The following is a 21,587-nucleotide window of genomic DNA, read 5'->3' on the forward strand; positions in this document are numbered from 1 at the left end:
CGTGCTACTTCGAGTTAATTTGTAAAATTAATTTATAAAGCCCCCATTTACAAACAATACTTTTTTAAATATGCATGTCCCGTTTCAGATCCGGGAAGAGCGCCCCAATTTTCTACTCCTGTCACGGGGATTCTATAATTCCCGTAACTGAATAAAACACGATTATCAAAATATCTCTCGTAACTGTATATCTATTAGATCTCTCTGTAACAGGCGGTTAAACCCTAGTATTGCTCGTCTCTAGGTATGATCAGAGATACGATCTTATATAAGTATATATATTTATAGCACGTTTAGCTCACTATAAACACAACAAAAACACAATACACTTTGGAATCTGTATTAATCTACGCTGACAAATGTACAGCCGTAGTAGTAAATTAATAACAGCAATAATAACAACCCAGAACTGATCACTTAATTAGTTAATCTCTAGGTGTCTAGTTACACAATATGCGAATCACTTCACCGTTACACCACACCCACACGTGTGATAATTGAAAAACGCTTCCTGGAGAAGTTAATTAATAAAGGAATTACAACACCATTCCTAACTGGTTAATTTTTAATTAACCCTTACTACTCGTTCAGTAACGTGTGATAATTGAGAAACGCTTCTTAGGGAACTTAATTAATAAAGGAATCACAGCTCTGTTCCTAACGGGTTAATTTTTGATTAACCCTAACTACTCATTCAGTAACCTTGTGACACAGAATTAACACTGGTACCGATCACAATAAAGACAATAACCTACAGTGTACCTAGGTCGTCTTGGATGACTGGCTAAGCTTTATATTACCAAATACTCGTATAATGTTAGAACAAGAAGTCTACGATTTACTTCGTCAGATGACCGAAGACACTGTCTAAAGAATATTGGTATAATACAGTATCAAAATATTTAAAGTCACATCAATCACATTAAGGTTATACACAGAGCAGAAATGATATTTACCAAGTCCTAACGGACTACGTTCGTGATCCCCTGGAGCCTTCCTCGTTCGTTCTCCTCGATATCTCTAAAACACTAGCTATTTATTATAAATCAGGATTTTGCCTGGGGGTAACAAGGTCGGTACCTCACGATGTCCTCTGATCTCATATTCCCAACTCTACTTAGAGTCGGTATATTTCTCTCTGATCGTCAGTCTGGCGCCTGTCAATATCCTGACCAGTGAGTTTTGTTCTTCCACAGTTATCAGCGAGAAAAGGTCAAACACACATGCGAGGTTTAAGACCGCCTGTATGACATTTGTTAAACTTCATTGCTTCATTGTAAGCACGTGGTTATGAATTACAGCTGTGGGTGACAGTGAGACACAAACCAACACAGCCACCTACTGATATAGGTTATTAAAACTCACAACATTTATCCTGTAGTAGAATTACATGACATAAAAACAGGAAAAAACCAACACACAAACAACAACAACAACAAAACAATAACAAAAAACAACACAACAATAGCTTACAACAAAATAATACACTACAATTCACCCACCTCCACGAAAAACAAAAAAAACAAACAACAAACAAACGAGTATATAAAAAAGCGAAAAAGAAAACAATCCAAACCCCAAAACACCAAAGATGGTTAAACTTAAAACAGTGTGTTTAGTTCAATTACACAACTAGAGTACATTGATGTATTAATATTCGACTATTAGATGCCAATCCAAACCCTAAAGCACCAAAGATGGTTAAACTTAAAACAGTTAGTTTAGTTCAATTACACAACTAGAGTACATTGATGTATTAATATTCGACTATTAGATGCCAATCCAAACCCCAAAGCACCAAATATGGTTAAACTTAAAACAGTTTTTTAGTTTAATGACACAACTAGAGTACATAATCACTGGTGTATTAATAATCGGCTATTGGATGTCAAACATTTGGTAACGAAGGAAGGAAGGGACATTTTATATAACGACGCACTCAACACATATCACATAGTTATGATATACGGAGTCGCAATATATGGTTAAGGACCACGCATATAATGAAAAAGGAAACCCGCAACCCGCTAGTTTAGAATAGCAGACAGGGACGTTTTATTTGCATCGTTCCACAGACGGGAAGGGACGGGACGTAGCCCAGTGGTAAAGCGCTCGCTAGATGCGCGGTCGGTCTAGGATCGATGCCAGTCGGTGGGACCATTGGGCTATTTATCGTTCCAGCCTGTGCACCACGGCTGGTATATCAAAGGTCGTAGTATGTGCTATCCTATCTGTGGGCTGGTACATATAAAAGATCCCTTACTGCTAATCGACAAAAGTAGCCCATGAAGTGGCGACAGCGGGTTTCCTCTCTCAATATCTGTGTGGTCCTTAACCATATGTCGGACGCCATATAACCGTAAATGAAATGTGTTGAGTGCGTCGTTAAACACAACATTTCCTTCCTTCCTTCTTCGTTCCACGGACACGATAGTACACACGTAGCACTGGCTGCAACTTGGAGGAAATGTCTGCCATGAAATAATCAGTCAAACAGCAAACTACTTGCGCGGACAAATTTCCGGATGGGAAGAAAACTGTAATCTGAGGCCTTATCCATTTTGCTGTCAATACGAAGTTGTATCATATTTGTTGCTGCTTTTTCCATAGGGAGCGGATCCAGGATATAATTTGCGTTGTGTTGCGCGGATCGGGGGGGGGGGGGGGGGGGGGGGGGGGTGAGACTAAACTGGGAAATCGCATACGGTCTTTATAGCGGAAGCGTGTTTCCGACCTTTGTCGCTATCGATGACCTGTTAGGGGTCATTCACAATTGTCAACATCAGGGATCAACTATTGCAATAATATTATAAACTAACAGTTTCAATCGATTCTTATACAAATGTATCTTAAATGTATAGGTATATTTATTGTGTATACTTACATAACGTGTTATATAATAATAATAATAATAATAATAATAATAATAATAATATTTTATTTTATTTTATTATTTATTATTTTAATTTATTTATTTATTTGTTCATTTATTATTTTATTATAGTTTTTTAAATTTTATTTTATTTTATTTACTTTTTTTATGTTATATGTTAGTCTTTTACGTAATGTTATTAATAATGTAATTAATCTTCCATATTAATACACACGTAATATTTATCATGTTATTTGTGCGGCCGTTTATTGTACGCTTTTAGAAATACAAATAAATGTCGATATATGACTTTTCGCGAGATCTGACTTTTTTTTCCCGAATCCCCTTATTGCAAACAGCGCCTATTCAGAACACATTTACACACACCTCATAGATAACTACGATCCACAGCGTGTCTGTCGAGAAAAGGGGGTAAACTACAAAAACAACAAAAGAAGAATTTGTTTTATAATTGTTTATATCCTCTGAATATAAATGGACACTATAGAGACAGACAGTACTTCGTCGTTGTGCGTAGTCCAGTGGTAAAGTGCTCGTTTGCTGAAGCGGTCGCTTTGTGATCGATCCCTGTCAGTGGGCCTATTGGGTTATTTATCGTCTAGCCAATGCACCAAAAAGAAAAAAAAGAAAAACAATGTCTGGTATATCAAAGGCCGTAGTATGTACTGCCCTGTCTGTGGGATGGTGCATATAAAAGCTCCATTGCTGCTAATCGAAAAGTAGCGACAGTGGGTTTGCACTCTCAACCTGTGTGGTCCTTAACCATATGTCTGACGCCATATAACCGTACATAAAATGTGTTGAGTACGTCGTTAAATAAACATTAAAACATTAAATCGTTGTTGTGATAATTGTTTGAATGTGTTTTATGGTTTTCTGTGGATCTAATAGAATTGCCAATAAAGGATGGTACATTTGGGGGGGGGGGGGGGTTTGGGGGGGGGGGAGTCATGAAAAAGTGTACTCTTTGTCTACTTTTGATAATGTTGATAATTGTGAATGACCTCTTAGTCTAACGAATCGTCGACACATTTTGAACTGCAGCTATAAGGATCAGGAGCACGTCCAAGGGGTGGGTTTCGAGGTCAAAACGCCTCCCTGCTGAAGCAACGTTTCTTGTTTTTTTGTTTCAATATATTACCCGGGGGAGCATGACTCGACCCACAGATAGACTTCACTCCCCGCAGTCTAGACTTCCCCCACCCCTCCACCCCCCCACCTGCCGCTCAAGCATATTTTCCTTTTAAAAATATGCTTTTGTACTCTACCCCCTTTTAGTCCACCGCTCTCGCCACTGTCTAGATCCCCCACTTCTGCTAAAAGGCATGCACACACACGCACGCACGCAGCACGCACGCATACATGAAAACGCGTACTTCCACACACGCACTCACACACGCACGGGTGCGCACACGCATGTACACACATAAAACCTATCGTACCCACGCACGTGGACTATATAAATAGTAATAGCAAATACCGACTACATAAAACAAAATATCATTCACTACACCAGGAAGTTAACCTCATTACTGACATTCAATCCCACAATTCATCTCCGTATTGTACACATTTGCACCTTATTCCATCCATGAATCAATGTGCTCTAGTGATGTCGTTAAACAAAACAAAAGCCTTTCTACTGCAGAGAGAGAGGGGGGGGGGGGAGGGATGAAAATAGAGAGAGAGAGAGAGAGAGAGAGAGAGAGAGAGAGAGAGTCCCCTCCCACCCCCGCATCTTTGTTCCTACAGACTTCTATCAGTATCTTACTAATATCTAAAGATGTTTGTTGTTTTATGAAAGTCGAACAAAACAGCAATACTTTCTTCTTATTAATAGGTCACATGAGTCGCGAAACAATTTGTTGTGAAACCTCGACATACAGCCACGCCCACCATGCCAATACTGTAAGTTTCATATGTGGAAACAGCACATTTCACTCCATCGGATATATTTATTTATACACTCATGTATATGTCGTGGTATCGGCGAGTTTTAACAACTCATTGGTTAGGTGTAAGACCACTACATCCTTTTCTCTCTCACTAACCACTAATACAATAATCACTCCTAAAAACTGTCCTGGACAGACAGCCCAGATAGCTGAGGTGTGTGTCAAGGACAGAGTGCTTGAACCGTACCTGGATATAAGAATGAAATTTCTCTCAGATCACCATACGGTGATACACTGAGGTTGTTTATTTGGAAGGGTTATTGGATATGGATGTCAGAACACAAATATCAATGTTTTCACTACTACGGTGTGGGCTTGTATTGATGTTTTTACCTCATACATACTGACTTCCGAATGGGTTGTCATGTTTAAAGGGTACACGGCGCTCTATGTAAGTGGTACCTATTCGTTATTTAATAAACACTGTGTTTATTCGATCACTTATAACCCACCATTCGTCAACAACTCATTCTGGGAGAATTCGACTCCAAAACATTGTTTTCAAATTTGTCACCAAATATTTGGGCCAAGGACTAAAATAAATGTGCCTATGATTCGCCAAAGCAGTGAATACATACGATACATGCATTTGTGTTTACATGTACATCTTCTATTTGGAGGGTTTATTGCTTATATATTGACGAGGGGGGGGGGGGGGGGGGGGGGGGGGGGGGTTGTCGCTTGAGTGCTCGCCTGACGTGATTGCGTCGCATGGTCGAACCTCGGTAGTGGATCCATTCAGGTGATTGGGTTTTTCTCGTTCCAACCAGAGTGCCCCACAACTGGTCAAAGGCCGTGGTGTGTGTTTTTATGTCCGTGAGAAAGTGCATATAAAAGATCCCTTGCTCCATTAAGAAACATGCAGTGGGTTTCCTCTGATGACTGAAATGTATCTTATTGTTTTATTTATGCTGCCATTTTTTTTAACTGAATTGCATTGGGTTGTTTACTTTATTTATCTTTTCGGTTTGAGATCGATCCCCGTCGCTGGCCTGATTGGACTATTCCTCTTTCCAGCCAGTGCACCACGACTGGTATATCAAAGGCTGTGGTATGTACTCTCATGTTTGTGGGATGGTGCATATAAAATATCCCTTGCTACTATTGAAAACAAATATATCACATTTCCTTTCTAAGATTATATTTAAAAAAAAAAAAGCTAAACATTTGACATGCAATAGCCGGTGATTAATAAAGCAATGTGCTCTAGTGGTGTCGTTAAACAAAAGCAAAACAAACAAAACACATTTCGATATTGCCCAGTTATTTATACAAATAATAATTTGTCATTTTGTATAATAAATAAATGTAAAATATACTGAATAGCAAAACATGACACATGTAAGTATCTTAATATATGTAAAATACACTGAATAGCAAAACATGACACATGTAAGTATCATAATATAGTCTTCAATGGTTAAATGTAAAATATATTGTATAGAGAAATATAGCTCATGGCACTATGATAATATAGCATATTTAATGATTACCAGCTGCGTGTTATGATTACATTGTCAATTGTTAGATAAATGTAAAACACATTGCATAGATAAAATGTGACATATGTAACTATGATGATATGGCACTTTAATAGTTAACAGTTGCGTGGCAACGCATTACAATTTATATATTTTCCAGATATTTTTGTATACACTAATTTGTCATCATGTACAAGAAATAAATGTTAAACATATTACATGGGTAAATATGACACAAGTAACTATGATAATATACTAACATGGCATCTTTAATGGTTAACATTGCAAATGAGATATTGTTCTGTTATTTATGCAAAGATTAAATTGTCAAATGTCAGGTAAAAGAAAAATATATTGTATAGAGAAATATGACTCATGACACTATGAACATATAGCATATTTAATGGTCAACAGCTGCGTGGGAAATATGACTCATGACACTATGAAAATATAGCATATTTAATGGTCAGCAGCTGCGTGGGAAATATGACTCATGACACTATAAATATATAGCATATTTAATGGTCAACAGCTGCATGGGACAGATCACAATTTAGATATTGTCCAGTTATATTTCCACAGGTTAATTTGTCATTATGTATAGCAATGGAATGTAAAAATCGCTGTATAGAGAACTATAACAAAAGGAATATTGTTAATATATTAATATCGTATTTATAGTATTCAACGGCGTGAAAGCACACTGCAATTTAGATGATGTTCAGTTAATTATCCAGTCAAATGTCAATATTAAATTGTGAAATAAATGTAACATATATTGTATAGAGAAATATGACTCATTGCACTATGACCATATGACATATTTACTGGTTAACAGCTGCGTGCAAACTCATTGGAATATAGGTATTGTCCAGTTATTTATACCAAGATTAAATTGTCAAAAAATATCAGATAAATGTAAAACAAATTGTATGGAGAAATATGACTGATGTAACTATGATGCTATGCCACTTTAATCGTTAACGACGTGCAAACATATTTCACTTTATTGTCCGTTTGTCTTAACATGGAACAGATGAATTGCAATGCAAATCTATAAGGAATAAAGTTGAAATTCATGTAACAAAATATTGTTTTAAACCCATACAAACTCAAATACTTTTTTAAAATCTCTATGTGAAAACAAAATGCTAGAACAGTCAATATACACATCTATAAGTCGGGAACTGGGGAAATTGCAATGCATCCGTCGCGATGACTAACTTTCTGCTGACAATTGACAGTCTGTGCCTAGCATTATGCTGCTACAACTGTCGAGATGACAGTTGACAGTCTGTGCCTAGCATTATGCTGATACAACTGTCGAGATGACAACTGACAGTCTGTGCCTAGCATTATGCTGCTACATCTGTCGAGATGTCAATTGACAGTCTGTGCCTAGCATTATGCTGCTACAACTGTCGAGATGACAGTTGACAGTCTGTGCCTAGCATTATGATGTTACAACTGTCGAGATCACAATTGACAGTCTGTGCCTAGCATTATGCTGCTACATCTGTCGAGATGACAATTGACAGAACTGTCGAGATGACAATTGTCAGTCTGTGCCTAGCATTATGTTTTTACGACTATCGAGATGACAATTGACAGTCTGTGCCTAGCATTATGCTGTTACAACTGTGGATATGACAATTAACTGTCTGTGCCTAGCATTATGTTGTTACAACTGTCGAGATAACAATTGACAGTCTGTGCCTAGCATTATGCTGTTACCAATGTCGAGATGACAATTGACAATCTGTGCCTAGCATTATGCTGTTACGACTGTCGAGATGACAATTGACAGTCTGTGCCTAGCATAATGCTGCTACATCTGTGGAGATGACAATTGGCAGCCTGTGCCAAGCACAATGCTGTTACAACTGTGGATATGACAATTGACAGTCTGTGCCTAGCATTATGCTGTTACTAATGTCGAGATGACAATTGACAGTCTGTGCCTAGCATTATGCTGTTACGACTGTCGAGATGACAATTGACAGTCTGTGCCTAGCATAATGCTGCTACATCTGTGGAGATGACAATTGGCAGCCTGTACCTAGCACAATGCTGTTACAAATTGGAGATGACAACTGACAGTCTGTGCCTAGCATTATGTTGTTACGACTGTCGAGATGACAATTGACAGTCTGTGCCTAGCATTATGCTGTTACAACTGTGGATATGACAATTGACAGTCTGTGCCTAGCATTATGCTGTTACTAATATCGAGATGACAATTGACAGTCTGTGCCTAGCATTATGCTGTTACGACTGTCGAGATGACAATTGAAAGTCTGTACCTAACACAATGCTGTTACAACTGTGGAGATGACAGTTGGCAGTCTGTGCCTAGCATAATGGTGCTACAACTGTGGAGATGACAATTGACAGTCTGTACCTAGCACAATGCATTTACAACTGTGTAGATGACAATTGACAGTCTGTGCCTAGCATAATGCTGTTACAACGAAGTGTGCCCACTGGACTGTCACGTTGTAATTTCTCCAACTCCTGAGTAACAGATCAGATTAACAACTAATGGGTTATACAATAAGATTCGAGTTGTAAAAGCGCCCAGACTAGCAACCGGACAGTCGTAGAAGTCGTGGGAGCAGAAATTTGGCGAACGTTGTGCTGGCAGTTGGTAGTCTGTGATTAGCATAAAGGAAGAAATACGATTACATGACTTCCACCAGTTGCCTTCACACCTGTATCAAAAAAGGGATAAATATTTAACCTATGCAGTTTGATTGTTTCGCTGGTTTAGATACATTTTAAAACAACTCGTTGTGAGATAAACGGTATCCAACGAACACTCGTGTAGTATTATCTACTTCTTTTATGGCGCGGAAGTACATTCCAACCGAGATAAAAACATAGCCTATGTCATTAACTAGTTAGTCTCTATTTACTTATATACTGCAACCTATGAAAACCGGACTCTCTGTAAACCAGAATTCCCCCATAACCGGTAATTTTAAAATATCAGTACAGAACATAACCTCTCTAAACCATACACCTCTTATAATCGGACATTTTACTTGGTACAAGGGTGTCCGGTTTAGTAGGGTTTAACTGAACTATGTACCTCATATGCCGTTGAATTACAGCTGGGGTGAAATAAAAGTTCATTTGAGTCGGTTTGAGTGGTAAAAAATGTTCACTTTTGTCAGTTTGAGAGTAAATGAAAGTTTTGTTGAGTAGTTTTGAATGTAAATAAAAGTTCAGTTGAGTCGGTTTAAGTGTAAATAAAAGTTCAGTTGAGTCGGCTTGAGTATACATACAAGTTCAGTGTCGTTGTCTTAAGTGTAAATACAAGTTCTGTACAGTCGGTTTGAATGTAAATAAACGTTCAAATGAATCGGTTTGACTGCGCTAGTGCACAGTCTGCGACTAGTGCCGACTCCACTGCCGCGTCGGTGTTATTCGCCTAGTGTGTGCCAAGCATTAGATGTGGTCTGGAGTTGGGTTTTGGTTTGTGTGTCAGTTACAGATACTTGTACGTGGCGTTTCGTTTAGATTCCTGCTCATTAAACTTTGGTTGGTTCTGAGTTCTCTTCGACGATTGCTTCCATTTCAGGAATCTGAAAATGTAGATGTGGTTCCTTTAGTAGACAATACTACCTTTTTAACATAAACAAATATACAACGTTATGGAGAGAGAGAGAGAGAGAGAGAGAGAGAGAGAGAGAGAGAGAGAGAGAGAGAGAGAGAGAGAGAGAGAGAGAATTGTACATGAGTAGCAGTTAGATACTATTATCTTACAACGAGGTGTTATAAAATTATCTAACGAGCGACCCCCCCCCCCCCCCATCTCTCTCTCTCTCTCTCTCTCTCTCTCTCTCTCTCTCTCTCTCTCTCTCTCTCTCTCTCTCTCTCTCTCTCTCTCTCTCTCTCTGTGTAGTGTATATATATATATATATATATATACACACACACACACACACATATAAAGTAATAAAGAAATGTCAAGAAAGCACATACACACCTCTTTTGATTTGCTATGTTTGCACCAGCTGACCATGTAAGTCAGGTACGAAATGTCCATAGTAACTTCCGCCCCATCTTTCAGAGCACCGTCGAAAACACACCCTCTCGACATCGCGGAATTGGACACGAACATCAACATAAGACCTCCAAATCCTGCCGAGTGAGTGAGCCACAGACTGAGATTCTGATTGGTCGGGAATATAAGCTCATCGGCGATTAGCCAGAACCCTCTCCATTGAGTTATGGCGACGGTGGCGTAAAGAAGGTAAACGAAATCTTCAAAGACCACTTTGCCGATCGTTGTGGCGTCTCCCAGCTTCCTGCAGATGGCTTTCAGAGGCCGCTGCCCCAGCGCCAGTAGACAGACGAGGACGTAGCCGATGGTCAGGGAGTAGCAGCCGCTGATGACGACGTCGTCGGAGGAGAGGTAGATGTTGAGGATCTCCCAGAATCCGCGCCAGACGACGACCACGAGCGAGGCGATCACGAGAACGGAGAACAGGAGATCGAGAAGGAACCGATGACGGATCGCCTTCGACGAGGAAGAAAAAGAAAGAAAACAAACAAATGAAGTGAAATGACGTCACGGACAATGTTGGAATACTCGAAACGTACGGTAACGTCAGAATACACGTTCTGGCATAAGCGTACGAATCAGGGGACGGCGGCATGTTAGTGTGTGTGTGTGGTGGTGGTGGTGGTTGTGGTGGTTGAGCTTTATAGGCTGATAAGCCGCTTGTGTATAACCGAACGTAACATGAAACCAGATGTGTGTCGTTGGCTGGGTGGGGTGGCATGATGGTTAGGGACAATTGCCTAGTTCTGGAGCAAAACCTTAAATTCGAGCAAACATGATACAGATATTCGAGAAAAATTAGCTAACCTGAGACCTTTTTTATCATGTATTAACATTACTCTACCCTCAACATTAGTTGCAGTCCATGCAGCCCGAGTACTCTGACTGTAAGAGAGCTAGACGGATACTTGTGATGAGAGAGTGATAACTGTCCAACTGTCCGTCAGGCTCTCTTACAGTCGGAGTACTCGGACACTTGTGATGAGAGAGTGATAACTGTCCAACTGTCCGTCAGGCTCTCTTACAGTCGGAGTACTCGGACACTTGTGATGAGAGAGTGATAACTGTCCAACTGTCCGTCAGGCTCTCTTACAGTCGGAGTACTCGGACACTTGTGATGAGAGCGTGATAACTGTCCAACTGTCCGTCAGGCTCTCTTACAGTCGGAGTACTCGGACACTTGTGATGAGAGAGTGATAACTGTCCAACTGTCCGTCAGGCTCTCTTAGAGTCGGAGTACTCGGACACTTGTGATGAGAGCCTGATGACTGTCCAACTGTCCGTCAGGCTCTCTTACAGTCGGAGTACTCGGACACTTGTGATGCGAGCGTGATGACTGTCCAACTGTCTGTCAGGCTCTCTTACAGTCGGAGTACTCGGACACTTGTGATGAGAGAGTGATGACTGTCCAACTGTCCGTCAGGCTCTCTTACAGTCGGAGTACTCGGACACTTGTGATGAGAGAGTGATAACTGTCCAACTGTCCGTCAGGCTCTCTTACAGTCGGAGTACTCGGACACTTGTGATGAGAGCCTGATAACTGTCCAACTGTCTGTCAGGCTCTCTTACAGTCGGAGTACTCGGACACTTGTGATGAGAGCGTGATAACTGTCCAACTGTCTGTCAGGCTCTCTTACAGTCGGAGTACTCGGACACTTGTGATGAGAGAGTGATAACTGTCCAACTGTCCGTCAGGCTCTCTTAGAGTCGGAGTACTCGGACACTTGTGATGAGAGAGTGATAACTGTCCAACTGTCCGTCAGGCTCTCTTACAGTCGGAGTACTCGGACACTTGTGATGAGAGCCTGATAACTGTCCAACTGTCTGTCAGGCTCTCTTACAGTCGGAGTACTCGGACACTTGTGATGAGAGCGTGATAACTGTCCAACTGTCTGTCAGGCTCTCTTACAGTCGGAGTACTCGGACACTTGTGATGAGAGAGTGATAACTGTCCAACTGTCCGTCAGGCTCTCTTAGAGTCGGAGTACTCGGACACTTGTGATGAGAGAGTGATAACTGTCCAACTGTCCGTCAGGCTCTCTTAGAGTCGGAGTACTCGGACACTTGTGATGAGAGCGTGATAACTGTCCAACTGTCCGTCAGGCTCTCTTACAGTCGGAGTACTCGGACACTTGTGATGAGAGCGTGATGACTGTCCAACTGTCTGTCAGGCTCTCTTACAGTCGGAGTACTCGGACACTTGTGATGAGAGAGTGATGACTGTCCAACTGTCCGTCAGGCTCTCTTACAGTCGGAGTACTCGGACACTTGTGATGAGAGAGTGATAACTGTCCAACTGTCTGTCAGGCTCTCTTACAGTCGGAGTACTCGGACACTTGTGATGAGAGCCTGATAACTGTCCAACTGTCTGTCAGGCTCTCTTACAGTCGGAGTACTCGGACACTTGTGATGAGAGCCTGATAACTGTCCAACTGTCTGTCAGGCTCTCTTACAGTCGGAGTACTCGGACACTTGTGATGAGAGAGTGATAACTGTCCAACTGTCCGTCAGGCTCTCTTAGAGTCGGAGTACTCGGACACTTGTGATGAGAGAGTGATAACTGTCCAACTGTCCGTCAGGCTCTCTTACAGTCGGAGTACTCGGACACTTGTGATGAGAGAGTGATAACTGTCCAACTGTCCGTCAGGCTCTCTTAGAGTCGGAGTACTCGGACACTTGTGATGAGAGAGTGATAACTGTCCAACTGTCTGTCAGGCTCTCTTACAGTCGGAGTACTCGGACACTTGTGATGAGAGAGTGATAACTGTCCAACTGTCTGTCAGGCTCTCTTACAGTCGGAGTACTCGGACACTTGTGATGAGAGAGTGATAACTGTCCAACTGTCCGTCAGGCTCTCTTACAGTCGGAGTACTCGGACACTTGTGATGCGAGCGTGATAACTGTCCAACTGTCCGTCAAGCTCTCTTACAGTCGGAGTACTCGGACACTTGTGATGAGAGCCTGATAACTGTCCAACTGTCTGTCAGGCTCTCTTACAGTCGGAGTACTCGGACACTTGTGATGAGAGCGTGATAACTGTCCAACTGTCTGTCAGGCTCTCTTACAGTCGGAGTACTCGGACACTTGTGATGAGAGAGTGATAACTGTCCAACTGTCCGTCAGGCTCTCTTAGAGTCGGAGTACTCGGACACTTGTGATGAGAGAGTGATAACTGTCCAACTGTCCGTCAGGCTCTCTTAGAGTCGGAGTACTCGGACACTTGTGATGAGAGCGTGATAACTGTCCAACTGTCCGTCAGGCTCTCTTACAGTCGGAGTACTCGGACACTTGTGATGAGAGCGTGATGACTGTCCAACTGTCTGTCAGGCTCTCTTACAGTCGGAGTACTCGGACACTTGTGATGAGAGAGTGATGACTGTCCAACTGTCCGTCAGGCTCTCTTACAGTCGGAGTACTCGGACACTTGTGATGAGAGCCTGATAACTGTCCAACTGTCTGTCAGGCTCTCTTACAGTCGGAGTACTCGGACACTTGTGATGAGAGCCTGATAACTGTCCAACTGTCTGTCAGGCTCTCTTACAGTCGGAGTACTCGGACACTTGTGATGAGAGAGTGATAACTGTCCAACTGTCCGTCAGGCTCTCTTAGAGTCGGAGTACTCGGACACTTGTGATGAGAGAGTGATAACTGTCCAACTGTCCGTCAGGCTCTCTTACAGTCGGAGTACTCGGACACTTGTGATGAGAGAGTGATAACTGTCCAACTGTCCGTCAGGCTCTCTTAGAGTCGGAGTACTCGGACACTTGTGATGAGAGAGTGATAACTGTCCAACTGTCTGTCAGGCTCTCTTACAGTCGGAGTACTCGGACACTTGTGATGAGAGAGTGATAACTGTCCAACTGTCTGTCAGGCTCTCTTACAGTCGGAGTACTCGGACACTTGTGATGAGAGAGTGATAACTGTCCAACTGTCCGTCAGGCTCTCTTACAGTCGGAGTACTCGGACACTTGTGATGCGAGCGTGATAACTGTCCAACTGTCCGTCAAGCTCTCTTACAGTCGGAGTACTCGGACACTTGTGATGAGAGCCTGATAACTGTCCAACTGTCTGTCAGGCTCTCTTACAGTCGGAGTACTCGGACACTTGTGATGAGAGCGTGATAACTGTCCAACTGTCTGTCAGGCTCTCTTACAGTCGGAGTACTCGGACACTTGTGATGAGAGAGTGATAACTGTCCAACTGTCCGTCAGGCTCTCTTAGAGTCGGAGTACTCGGACACTTGTGATGAGAGAGTGATAACTGTCCAACTGTCCGTCAGGCTCTCTTAGAGTCGGAGTACTCGGACACTTGTGATGAGAGCGTGATAACTGTCCAACTGTCCGTCAGGCTCTCTTACAGTCGGAGTACTCGGACACTTGTGATGAGAGCGTGATGACTGTCCAACTGTCTGTCAGGCTCTCTTACAGTCGGAGTACTCGGACACTTGTGATGAGAGAGTGATGACTGTCCAACTGTCCGTCAGGCTCTCTTACAGTCGGAGTACTCGGACACTTGTGATGAGAGAGTGATAACTGTCCAACTGTCTGTCAGGCTCTCTTACAGTCGGAGTACTCGGACACTTGTGATGAGAGCCTGATAACTGTCCAACTGTCTGTCAGGCTCTCTTACAGTCGGAGTACTCGGACACTTGTGATGAGAGCCTGATAACTGTCCAACTGTCTGTCAGGCTCTCTTACAGTCGGAGTACTCGGACACTTGTGATGAGAGAGTGATAACTGTCCAACTGTCCGTCAGGCTCTCTTAGAGTCGGAGTACTCGGACACTTGTGATGAGAGAGTGATAACTGTCCAACTGTCCGTCAGGCTCTCTTACAGTCGGAGTACTCGGACACTTGTGATGAGAGAGTGATAACTGTCCAACTGTCCGTCAGGCTCTCTTAGAGTCGGAGTACTCGGACACTTGTGATGAGAGAGTGATAACTGTCCAACTGTCTGTCAGGCTCTCTTACAGTCGGAGTACTCGGACACTTGTGATGAGAGAGTGATAACTGTCCAACTGTCTGTCAGGCTCTCTTACAGTCGGAGTACTCGGACACTTGTGATGAGAGAGTGATAACTGTCCAACTGTCCGTCAGGCTCTCTTACAGTCGGAGTACTCGGACACTTGTGATGCGAGCGTGATAACTGTCCAACTGTCCGTCAAGCTCTCTTACTGTCGGAGTACTCGGGCTGTAATGCATGTAAACATGCGTAGTGATTCATTTGCAGTGTAGTAGTAAAGCTAATATGAATAAATGTTATTATCCAGATTCGGGTATTTTCGATTAATTCTGGCAAAAGCCAGCCTGCCCCCACCCCCACCCCCACCCCCATACAAAAAAATAGGAGCCCGTTCGCGTATGCGTTCTGGCTAGGGATTTCCGAAGCTATCTTAGAGCTACGAAATCGTAAATCCATCGTAGGATATGACGTCACTACAGCATATGCATATAGATTATTGCTCAAGCGGACGTGCTATATGGAATTTCGTATGTCACTCCTGCGAATGTTACAATTGTTTATTTGTTTTAAAACACCCGTTGGTGAGAACATCATTAGTTATCTTTGATAACAAATACTTGATAAATAAAACATTTCTTTCTTTCTTTCTTCCCATCGGTATCGGACATCCATGAAGTAACTTTTTCAGTTTATTTGCTAAGCGATATATATATATATATATATATATATATATATATATATATATATATATATATATATATATATATATATATATATATACATATATATGTAGTTTACCTTTTGGTTGAATCGTGTCGATATTGTGAAATACGATTCGGGAAATATGTCGAGACCAACAACGACAGGCGTCGTTAGGACATTCCGATACGAACGAAAGGCAAATAGTAATCCGGAACCGATCACCAAACACAACATAGGGCTGAGCCAGCTATTTCCGGTGTACGCATTAAGGAGCAGCCATACACCTCTCCAATGGTTGACGACTCCAAAAGCAAGAACATAGCCGTACACCCGAGAAAATATGACTAACACTGCAGGTGAAATCCGGAGAGAAACCCAACAAAACGCTGACTGGAGGAGACCTGATGCCACGGCTATGACGACACCGATGATTAACGAAACCCAGTTGCTCAGTTCGGGAGATTCCGGGAAGAGATGCACGTCCAGCAGTTCCCATGTTCCTCGCCAGTAGAACACAACAAGAGGACCTATCACGAGATTGGAAATCAGAAAATCTAACACACCGACCACACGGTCACGATTGTTCTTTTCCATTTGCATTAAAGGCGCTGCAACACAGTTATAACTTTTTTGTTTTTGTTTAATGACATCACAGGAATTTATGATCACAATTTGTTTTCCCATTTTCACCGTCAGTGTTTGTTTGTGTTCTTTAACGACACCGCAGCAACTTGTCTCTGGTCCCAATCAATCCTTGGCATATACTGTACTGTATACAGAAATATTCATATAAACGACCCGTAACTCTTGTCGGTAACACTAAGATAATTGGTGGCAGCGGTTGTCTTTCCTTTCTCTAACTCAAATGTCCAAATAACGATACGCCAGACACAAAAAAAGCTTTAATTGAAAACGTTATGACATATCGTTAAAAACACAAAAGCCCACAAACAAACAGCATTTCGTCCTTCCTTCTTTTTTTTTCGTCCTAAGATTGAACTCGAGCTTTAAAAAAAAATAAAAAAAAAATAAAAAAAAAATAAAAAAAATGAAAACGATGCCTATACTGTTTTGACAAGTGTATGTACGGCAGTCGAAACAGCGTGGCAGTTCCCGGCAACTATCTTATTCAGAATAATGCCTTGTACGCTGGGTTTCTTTCACGCTGTGTGCAGTGAACCAATTTGTGATGTTTGGACTTACTTTTAACGGCCGCCCACCGCGTCGCTTTGACCAATAAAATAGTACTTGTATAATATTAATGACAGACAAAATATACTTACAACAGGAGATCATACACAGACACACAAAACAGGAGAGAGCCGCGACTGTATGCCAAATCCAAGTTAACCTTGTTGCAACATCAATACCAGATACCTGGCATTCATTCCAAGTCATTCTAGGCCTGGTTTAATGGAGCGGCTGTAACACCACTTATGACATCGCTAGCCATGGTATCATACTAAGCTTGCATACAGTGTTTGCGGACATTAAAGCGGTTACATCGGAAACCGACAACACAGTGATGGTCGTACTTTGTAACACCTGAGGCGGGACGTAGCCCAGTGGTAAAGCGCTCGCTCGATGTGCGGTCAGTCTGGGCTCGATCCCCGTCGTGCACATTTGGCTATTTCTCGTTCCAGCCAGTGCAGCACGACTAGTTCATCAAAGGCCGTGGTATGTTCTATACTATCTGTGGGATAGTGCAAAATAAAATATCCATAGCTGCTAATTTAAAAAGAGGGGCCTATGAAGTTGCGACAGCGGGTTTCCTCTCGAAATATCTGCGTAGTCCTTAACCATATGTCCGACGCAATATAACCATACATAAAATGTGCTGAGTGCGTCGTTAAATAAAACATTTCTTTGGTCTAGATAATAGCAACTATTCCCTTATTTCTTTCGCTCAGTATAGTAATTCAAATCACTGACGGACTATTGTCACGCTGGGTCATCTTACGATTAGGGTATCTCTTTAAAACATACATTCACCTAAATGTGATATTGTTGAGTACTTTGTTAACTGCCAGACAAGATACACAACGCTAGAGTTAAGATAGGATGCTGCATTAACGTCCCTATATTGAATTAAGGCACAAAAACCTCTATGTATATAGCCGTAAATAAAATGTGTTGAGTGCGTCGTTAAATAAAACATTTCCCTCCTTCCTCGTTCATAGGAGAACAGCCACTCCGAGAAGATCCTTTATAGGACCACAACAAAGAGGACTGCCACTCCCAGACACGTTTCCTAAATCAAAACAAGCACTGGACAGAGTTCATTAAAATAAATATAGCTGTGATAACAATTGTGACGTCAGGTGTCCGCGAAATGTAAACATAGCCCGCCCCACCCGTGGCACCCGCCATGAGGACTGTCGCCACAGCTGTGAAGTCCGTCACTTCATCTAAAACAATGAACAAATATTAAATGTGCAAGACTTTCACCAAAGAGATTAAAAAGTATGCATCAATTCTGATATAGTCTTAGGGAGGAAACCCGCTACATTTTATTTTAATTAGTAGCAAGGGATCTTTTATGTGTACCATCCCGCACACAAGAGAGAACACGTCATGGCCTTTGATATATTTGTGGTGGTGCACTGGTTAGAAGAAGAAATAGCCCAATGGGCCCACCGACGGGGATCGATCGCAGACCGACCGCGCATCAGGCGAGGACGTTACCAGTAGATGTGGACAGACAGACAGACAGATAGAAAGAGAAACCGACACGTCTCATTTTGTTTACAGATTAAAAAACAAGATCTCAACAACATAAGCGTACGAGACAGGGGTGCGGGGGGGGGGGGGGGGGGACTGACCCCCTGGTGCTGGAGCAATACCTAAAATGCGAGTAAAAATGATACAGATATTCGGGCAATATGTTCTAATGTGAGACCTTTTTAGCATGTATTTCCATTATCCTCAAAATTAGTTATAATTCATGTAAAAATGCGTAGTGATTCCTATAAAACTCTGAATAGCTGTTCGGCCGTGACACTAATATGAAGAAATATTGTTATCCAGATTTTGGCACAAATGTATAGTTCTGTGTTCTCAAGAGATGAAAGGAATGATGTTTTGCGTTGCTTATATTTGGAGGTATGCCATGCCCCCTCCCCTAAACACACCTCTGCCCCATCCCCCAAACACCTGTTGCCCAGTAACAGTACTCACACGGTGTGGGTGGCAATCTCAATGTGGGTGGTTCTTCCCGCTATAAAATCCTGGCTATGCCAAAATATTGAACGAAGGAGCCGGTTCAAGTCAACACATGCGGCCATTACAAGCGTGCACAACAACAGCTTGCTCTGAATATACACGCAAAACCCTATGACCAAACCTGACCTGATCTGACATGACCTGATTTATTGGTCTTATCTAAACATAATTCGACCACCGAAAAACCCACGGCTGTAATAGTTCTCACATTTTAAAGGGGCAGGCTACAGAAGTTTGTTTCACTGATATCACACATTTCGTATATTTTATTCTTTAGACTATCCATTTCCGTAGAACAAAAGTGCTTCTGGTCATCCTGGTGTTTCTAATACAAAAAAAAAAAAAAAAAAAAAAAAAAAAAAAAAAAAAAAAAAAGCATTATTCATATTTTAAAAAACGTTATCACTATTCCACGTGTTCCATAACTGTTGGTTAATCCATTCACACTACGAAATGTTCCTACAACGTATAGCCTGTATGAACACTGTGAGTCACGGTGTATACCATTATACGTCGTAGAGCGATCACTATTCCAAGTGGTTCATAACTGTTGGTTAATCCATTCACTCTACGAAATGTTCCTACAACGTATAGCCTGTATGAACACTGTGAGTCACGGAGTATACCGTTATACGTCGTAGGGCGATCACTATTGCACGTGGTCCATAACTGTTGGTTAATCCATTCACACTACGAAATGTTCCTACAACGTATAGCCTCTATGAACATTGTTAGTCCCGGTGTATACCGTTATACGTCGTAGAGAGATCCCTATTCCACGTGGTCCATAACTGTTGGTTAATCCATTCACTCTACGAAATGTCCCTACAACGTATAGCCTGTATGAACACTGTGAGTCACGGTGTATACCCTTATACGTCGTAGAGTGATCACTATTCCACGTGTTCCATAACTGTTGGTTAATCGATTCACACTACGAAATGTTCCTACAACGTATAGCCTGTATGAACACTGTGAGTCACGGAGTATACCGTTATACGTCGTAGAGCGATCACTATTCCACGTGTTCCATAACTGTTGGTTAATCGATTCACACTACGAAATGTTCCTACAACGTATAGCCTGCATGAACACTGTGAATCACATTGTATACCGTTATACGTCGTAGAGAGTCACGGGGATCCTATAATACCCGTAACTGAATGAAACACGATTATCCAAATATCTCTCCTAACTCTGTATCTATTAGATCTCTCTGTAACAGGCAGTTATACCCGCTGGCTCGTCTAGATATGATCAGAGATAAGATCTTATATAAGGTATATATTATTATAGCACGTTTAGTTCACTAGAAAACACAACAAAAACACAATACACTTTGGAATCTGTATTAACCTACGCTGACAAATGTACAGCCGCAGTAGTTAATTAACAACAATAAATAATAACAACCTAGAACTGATCACTTAATTAGTTAATCTCTAGGTGTCTAGTTTACACAATATGCTAATCACTTCACCGTGACTCAACACCCACACGTGTGATAATTGAGAAACGCTGCCAGGGGAACTTAATTAATAAAAGGAATTACAACTCTATTCCTAACTGGTTAATTTTTAATTAACCCTTAACTACTCATTCAGTAACCTTGTAACACAGAATTAATACTGGTACCTATCACAATAAAGACAATAACCTACAGTTTACCTAGGTCCTCTAGGATGACTGGATAATCTTTATATATATTTAGACCAGTGAGCCTAGAGTATACTGCGTCAGATGACCGGCAGCACCGTCTAAATAATATTGGTATAATACAGTATTAAAATATTTAAAGTCACATCAATCACATCAAGGTTATACAACAGAGCATAAATAAAATCTTTACCAGTCCAGTCGGACAAACGTTCCCCGGAGCCGTCCAATATGTTTCTCCCCGATATCTTTAAAACCATAGCTATTTATTAAAAAAAAGCCGAATATCGCCTAGGGGTACAAGGCGGTACCTCACGTATCAAGTGAATTTCCACAGCGACCAAGACGGCATATCATTCTCCTAGATCGCCAGACTCAATGACGCCAAGTCGCCAAAATCACAGTTGTAAAAACCGCACTCGCGGAGGTATTGCGTAATAAGTTGCCCATCTGGGCTAAGTGCATATTGGAACTGCACACGGCCCTCTAAAACAATTAATATCGCCACAGGCGAAAAGAAATTAAGAGCATGTACCGTCACATAGAGCGATCACTATTCCACGTGTTCCATAACTGTTGGTTAATCCATTCACACTACGAACTGTTCCTACAACGTATAGCTTCTATGAAAACTGTGAGTCACGGTGT

The 21,587-nt window shown here is 41.7% G+C and overlaps 1 protein-coding gene across 1 annotated transcript; it reads right to left on the reverse strand.

The window, feature by feature from the left end:
* Positions 1-6,101: 6,101 nt before the first annotated feature.
* On the reverse strand, positions 6,102-16,792 carry LOC121385781. The gene is made up of 3 exons (XM_041516562.1): positions 16,158-16,792; positions 10,321-10,854; positions 6,102-9,916 (listed from the first exon to the last, which is right to left on the reverse strand). The coding sequence occupies exons 1-3, from the start codon at positions 16,743-16,745 to the stop codon at positions 9,863-9,865; spliced, it is 1,176 nt and encodes a 391-aa protein (XP_041372496.1). The 5' UTR covers positions 16,746-16,792; the 3' UTR covers positions 6,102-9,862.
* Positions 16,793-21,587: the final 4,795 nt, after the last annotated feature.

Source organism: Gigantopelta aegis, chromosome 12 (genome assembly GCF_016097555.1).
Source record: "Gigantopelta aegis isolate Gae_Host chromosome 12, Gae_host_genome, whole genome shotgun sequence".
Classification (NCBI taxonomy): Eukaryota; Metazoa; Mollusca; class Gastropoda; order Neomphalida; family Peltospiridae; genus Gigantopelta; species Gigantopelta aegis.

Coding starts and splice junctions, on each gene's coding strand:
- LOC121385781 (XM_041516562.1), bottom strand. CDS start 16,745: ATGGGAAAACAAATTGTGATCATAAATTCCTGTGATGTCATTAAACAA. Junction 10,855..16,157: donor CGACACGATTCAACCAAAAG/GTAAACTACATA, acceptor TCCTCGTCGAAG/GCGATCCGTCATCGGTTCCT. Junction 9,917..10,320: donor AACATAGCAAATCAAAAGAG/GTGTGTATGTGC, acceptor CTACATTTTCAG/ATTCCTGAAATGGAAGCAAT.